The sequence below is a fragment of the Rhinatrema bivittatum genome, chromosome 4 (genome assembly GCF_901001135.1).
Source record: "Rhinatrema bivittatum chromosome 4, aRhiBiv1.1, whole genome shotgun sequence".
In the NCBI taxonomy this organism is placed as follows: Eukaryota; Metazoa; Chordata; class Amphibia; order Gymnophiona; family Rhinatrematidae; genus Rhinatrema; species Rhinatrema bivittatum.
Window position 1 is genome coordinate 64997963 of NC_042618.1, and position 6599 is coordinate 65004561.

Here is a 6599-nt window from a genome sequence, read left to right on the forward strand (position 1 = left end):
CAGGCGAGATAAAAATTGAACTCGTACAGTATCTTAGGGTAAAGAGACAAACAAATAGAAAGTAACTCCAGGGAGGGAGATTCCTCTCCGACTGTTCAACGCTTCCTAACGTTAAAATATTTTCTAAAATACTTGTATGTTTTCGGTTTGTTTGTTTGTTTGTTTGTTGTTGTTTTTTTTAAATCTCTTTCTAGCGCAAAGTTTTTGGATATAGGAGCCAGAGGGCGAGAGGGAGTCAGGCAGGCAGGTACCATGGCTAAGATTTCTGTATGGGGAACAGATTTTTGTTAATATCATTTGAGTTTAAACTTGAACTCTATCGACTTTCTAGAGAAAAAAAAAAGCATAATGTCAGGGTTTTGACAATATGCCATATATTTGGGCAGATTGTCAGTAGCAACAAGATCTGAAGTGCAATTGAATCAGTAATAATCCCATTACCATAGTCAATAACTGTACATAGGTATACACTATACTTATCTTGCTTTCACTCAAAGATAGAAAGTTTTCTAGGAGCTATTTCCACAATATGATGAAGTGCAGCATTGGTCTGTAGTTCATAAATATTCTGAAATCGGATCACAGCAGGCAGCAGCACGATACATAGCTAAATTACGGCAAACTAATGTGCCTTAAAAATTACAGGCGGCGAAGTCCTAAAAGTAGTGTGCCGAAAATCCGAATGCACGCAAAAATCATAATTTTCAGACTATAAATTACTCATTCCAGCTTTGTAAATGATTAACAACACTGCTATCAAATTTATTTCTTTCAGTCACACACCCAAACCTGATTCCCCAAAGGCCTAAAACTTTCACTGCAGCTCTTAAGAGGGCAAACGCCGGGCTTTTTTTTTTTTTTCTTGCTTTTTTTTTTTTTTTTTATTAACAGCATGCCGGTCTATATACGTTTTGTTTCATTTCCATCATGCAGAAAATTAATCAGCACAAATGATCAGCGAAGCTGGGGATGGCGTCCTGTAATTAGGGAACGTGTGCCACTCGGATTATCTTGTTAATTTATCATGAAAACATTTATTATAATTAATTCTTGGACGGGGTAATTATTATCGAGCGAGTACAGAGCAACTGGTAGATGAGATCCTTGGGAGAAAAAAAAAAGAAGACAGATTGCTCAGGATATTCGTTAGATACAGCAAACAAGTCTGGAAGGGAATAGTCCACTCCAGAGAAATCCTTCTGCAAGGATCTGAGCTGCTCAGGTAGAAAACAAAGGAAAACTTTAAATCAAGTTTTAAGGACATGTGGCTTGTGTATAAGTGCACTCTACCAGTTCGAAAGGCTGGAGTTATTGTATACCTGGAGACTGTAAGTACCACTGTGCGCTTTTAAAGAAAAGTCGTAAAGGAAACTAACAACTAAAACTAATTCACTTTTAAGTCTGAAACCAAACATGGAAGACTCTTTTAATCCCAACGCGCAGAAAAATAATTAAATATTGTGGAGTTTCCTGTAGCTGGACATCAGAAAAGCAAACGGGGCTAAATTATTTTGGGGACTTTAGATTGTCCCAGATTCCAGGGTTTTGGTTTTTTTTTCAGTACAATTGAAGATAAACAATTCCGAGGATGGTTTAAAAATCCATTATTTCTGAGCTATGCTAGGTAGGGAAATATATTTAAATGAAACTATTAAAAAATACTTTTCTCCTGTTTTTGTAGTATTTTAGGGTTTGTAAATTGTGAAATCATATTTTGCTTTTCCAGCAAAAAGGTACTAAAACCATTAAGATCATAGTTACCAATAAAAATGTTTTTTAATGTCTAGCAATTTGTCCAAGTACGTAAATTTAGAAACGTAGAAAAACGCAAAACAAAATTTATATTTCTCCTTTATAAAGTCTAGGGCATTAGAGCCGATAGAATATTTAGTTGGGTTGTTTGGTTTTTTTTTTTTTTTTAATGTAAATAACCTTGAGTGCTGTATAAGTTGTGAAAGAAGCAGAAATCTTTTAACATTTACTTTATTTTTCATGTATTTTGTATAAATATAATTACAAAAAATCTTTTCCATTGTAATGTAAAACTAAGAACTTCCAACAACTTCCATGTGAAAGTGTGCTCTGTGTACAAAAACCAGGTGGTAATATAAATGAAAAGCTTCCTAGAAGTAATTATAAAATTATTAAAGTCTTCAGAGCACAGCATCTTCTGTTATTTGTCCGCCATTTTGAAGACCATAGCTTCCTTAAAGTTGTGACGTACCCAGACTAATAGGCAAAGTCTAATATTTCATTAAAGGAAATTGAAAATTTTAAACTATATAAAACACAAGGGAAGTAATTAGTAAGAAATGTTTAGGTGGAAGCACTGGAGATTATTACAAGTTTTTGGCCAAGCATATTTTTGTTTCATACTACATGATAATGTTTGAAAATGCATATTCATAAAATGATATTACACCTGCCTGGAGTTTGGAAGTGGAAAACTGAAGAAGTTGACTTTAAAATACAATCATACATATTATGGTGGAATGTCTTTTGGGACATATGGAATATTTTTTTTGTGCATAAAATATATTTCTCGAAAGGCTGACGATTTTAAATGGTTTTGGTGAGGAGAATAATTTTGAAGGGGGGGGGGGTGCTGCAATATGAAACTGGCCATCCTGGATGAGCAAAAAGGAATCAGGATTGAAATATGTAATGATTTCTTATTGGAATTTAAAGACTTGTTTGTTTATCTGGATCCATTTAGCCATATAATCAACACTCCTTGAAAGCCTAAATAAATCTGTTACCTACCTCTAAATCTAATTACCCAGAGTACTAATTAGGTGAAAATGGCTAATGCAAATTACTTCAAATTTTGAATGATGATAGCAGAGCATTGCTCAGTTCTGTCCATTACCGAGTTGGTATTGCAGGTCTGAATGCCCCCAACATTTTACTTTCGCACAGCTGAATGTAGCAAAAGCCGGGGGGATAATTAAAATCTCTGCTAGTGTAATGGCTACAGACTGGGGGGAGATAAGTTTCTTGAATTGTTTCTTTGTTTCTCACGAATAGGCTTTGTTATCTGCATTATTTATTTAGCCAAGGAGTTCTTTGTCTCTGCAAATAGCCCCAATCAAGTTTTGTTTGAGACAATTAGCTAGTGCTAGCCAATGAATCCTATGCAAATGCCAAGGCCTGGCCCTGCGGTGGGTGCATTTCAACGCCTGTGTTTTCATTCGGCTGGAAGGCGGGTTGCAATTATGGGGTGTAACTTTTTTTTTTTTTTTGGGACACGGTCATCTAGTCTGCCATTCCCTGGATCCAAAAGGCAGCTGGGGGTCCGGAGTCCTTTAAGATCCAAGGTATTGACTTTTGAGCCTTCTACGGGCCGATGAATCATCCCAGATCCGCTCTAGTCAACTCGGCTAACCGACGCTTTTTCCTTCCATGTTTTAGGAAACATTTCCAAGCCGCCTTCGGTGGAGTCGAGTCTAGAAGCCGAAGGACCCCTTTCTACCGTTCCTGCCCCTAGTTTTGCTAGATTGACCTCCACTCACCAACTTTAGCATGATGTCTTATCTCAAGCAACCACCTTACGCAGTCAATGGACTGAGTCTCACAACTTCTGGGATGGATTTGCTGCACCCATCGGTGGGATATCCTGGTAAGCAATGCTTGGTTTGAATGGGGTGGGGAGAGATTGAAAATGCTGTAAAACTTGATGAGATTTTCCACCGGATATGTTGTTCCTCAATGTAAACTGCAGTGCACAACACTGTTATTTGTAAGGATAAGCCTAAATAGAAGTAGTTGCTGGCCATATGATGTGAAGAAGTTGAGGGGTTGCAAGCAAATGTTTTGAATTTTGCTGAGTTTATTTCTCATTGAGAGAAAAAAAAAAGTGCTCTACGTATCTATATCGTCCGACTCTCAAACACCTTGTGCAGCAAACGCGCTGGAAAAGTCAACTGTGCTTCTCAGATGCCAGAGGAAGCGCCGTGTAAACGGCTGAGCAGAAACTTTAGCCTTAGTTAGTTATACACTTGCTGGCAAAGATTGAGGACGTCGTTGCTTTGTTCCCCTCTCTTTTTGTCCTGTTTCCTTAGTTTTAAATAATAATAATAATAACCCCAGAATGTACAAGTTTAGAATTGTCTCCAGCTGCAAGGAATACTCTTGTCAGCTTTCTCAGCTACCTTGGGCTTTAGCGCTGTACATTTCCATGATGACGGGAGGGATGGCGGTAGAGCCGCCACCGGTTCAGAAAAGTGTTTTATTATTGTCTTAGCACAAGTTATGTACAAAGAAGCAGTTAAGGGCGGGCTGGAGTTTCGGTGTTTTCGATAGAATAAGTTAGATGCGGGCCAGGGAGTTGTTACTTATTCTCCGTGTAATGGCGAGGGTGGGGGAGTAGGATTGAAACGCGGTATATCAGACTTGCTGCTCAAGGGATGTCTCAAAATTGGACTAAGGCAAACGGGGCGCTTTATCCCCCCCCCCCCCCCCCCCCCCCCCCTTACAGCCACTCCCCGGAAGCAGCGACGGGAACGGACCACGTTTACCCGGGCGCAGCTGGACGTGCTGGAGGCGCTGTTCGCCAAGACCCGCTATCCGGACATCTTCATGCGGGAAGAGGTGGCGCTGAAAATCAACCTGCCGGAGTCGAGGGTGCAGGTGAGAAAGACAAGCCGGCTTTTCCAGACTGAGGGGCTCGCCGGCCCCCCAGGAAACGTTTGAAAAAGTTGCTCTTGGTTCCTGGCCTGTGTGAGGTCAACAGGTTTACCCGATTCCCCAGGCCTTACAAAATACAGGAAATGAACGTCTATAGTTAATGAAGAAAACACGATGGGTTTATAGGAAGTGTTAAAGTGGAAAGGGTATAACCAAGAAAGAAAACAAACGAACCGCTGGGAACGATCTCCAGCAGCCTGGTAACACAGAAGAATTAGCCATAAAACTGTAGGCATTCCAGCTCCAATTTAATGGGGGGGGGGGGAAAGTTACCCCAAAGGAAGGGCTTGGGTGTCCAGCTCCAGCTGTCATTCACTTCACTAACAGGGGCTTCTGTGTTGTTTTATTTTTTATTTGTTTTTGTTTTCCAGGTGTGGTTTAAGAATCGCAGAGCTAAATGCCGCCAGCAGCAGCAGCAGCAGCAGAACGGGGGTCAGCACAAAGTGAGGCCGGCGAAGAAGAAGAGCTCCCCGGCCCGGGACCTCAGCTCGGAAAGCGGTACCAGCGGCCAGTTTACCCCTCCCTCCAGCACCTCCGTGCCGGCCATCTCCAGTAGCAGCGTCCCAGTTTCCATCTGGAGCCCAGCCTCCATCTCCCCCCTCTCCGATCCTCTCTCCACCTCCTCCTCCTGCATGCAGAGGTCCTACCCCATGACCTACACCCAGGCCTCCGGTTATAGCCAAGGATACGCGGGCTCGACTTCCTACTTTGGAGGCATGGACTGTGGATCTTACCTGACCCCGATGCATCACCAGCTTCCCGGACCGGGAACCACCCTTAGCCCAATGGGTACCAATGCAGTGACCGGTCACCTGAGCCAGTCGCCCGCTTCCCTATCCGCTCAGGGTTATGGAGCTTCCAGCTTGGGTTTTAACTCAGCCACTGATTGCTTGGATTATAAGGACCAGACTGCCTCCTGGAAGCTAAACTTCAATGCTGACTGCTTGGATTATAAAGATCAGACGTCTTCCTGGAAGTTCCAAGTCTTGTGAGGTCCTCTCTAGCAAGTGGAACCTTATGTGACAAACACATTGCGCTGGACATTCCGGTGTTTAGCCAGGTCTTGGTTAAAACAAAACAAAACAAAACAATTGTGATCTTACTAAGATCAACCTTTTGCTCAAAGCCCTGGAATGGATACAAGGACGTTCATCAGCGTGACCAGAAAGACACAGATCAATTAATGTGATCTTTATAGTGCTAGCTATATCGTTGGTTAATTTAAACAAAAACAAACAAACAAAAAAAAAAACAAAACAAACAAAAAAAAAAAGACTAGACGAGATCCTTTTCGTTTTGGCCCGCTAATGTCCATAGACTTTGGGGAGAGGTCTATCAACAGAGGTGTCCAGTGTTAGCCAACTCTTGGTCAAAGCTTTGGAATTGGCATAATTTCAGGCTCATGGCGTTTCATGATCAATTGATAGTTGGTATTGAAAGAACTTTTCAGGGCTATGTGAAAAAAAAAATTGTGCGACTGATTGTCCTAGATGCACTACTTTATTTAAAAAAAATGTTTATAAGGCGTCAATATGTAGTTTTTAAGAGACAATCAGTGTGTGTCTTATATAAATGGTACATCTGTGGTTTTTTGTTTTTTTTTAAATCTGTGCTAGACTTCAAAACTGTGATCTCCTGTACTGTATGCAACCGTGAACTCCGCACCAGCAGGGGGTTCTTTCGTGATTAATTAGGTTATAATTATAAGTGAAATTCAGTGCAACCGAAAATCCATAAAGTTAGCCTTTTTGGCAGAGGTGACGTGCACTGAAACTTGTTATAACAAACTGTCAGAAAGGAAATGGACAAAGGACACTAACAACCTTACGGCTGGCAAAGATCAGTAACAAAAAAAAGTAAAGAACAAAAATGACAAAAAAAAAAAAGACGACATTGGTCTATTGTTTTGACCT

At 40.9% G+C, this 6599-nt stretch overlaps 1 protein-coding gene across 2 annotated transcripts; it reads left to right on the top strand.

Annotated features, from left to right (window-relative positions):
• Positions 1 to 3522: 3522 nt before the first annotated feature.
• Positions 3523 to 5678, top strand: OTX2 (orthodenticle homeobox 2). Of its 2 annotated transcripts, none has more exons than XM_029597411.1 (3): positions 3523 to 3634; positions 4475 to 4629; positions 5058 to 5678. In XM_029597411.1, exons 1-3 carry the CDS (start codon positions 3523 to 3525, stop codon positions 5676 to 5678), a joined length of 888 nt encoding a protein of 295 aa, XP_029453271.1. The 2 variants fall into 2 exon arrangements, with proteins under 2 accessions (XP_029453271.1, XP_029453273.1); XM_029597413.1 differs by having other exon boundaries at positions 3523 to 3619; positions 4478 to 4629.
• Positions 5679 to 6599: the final 921 nt, after the last annotated feature.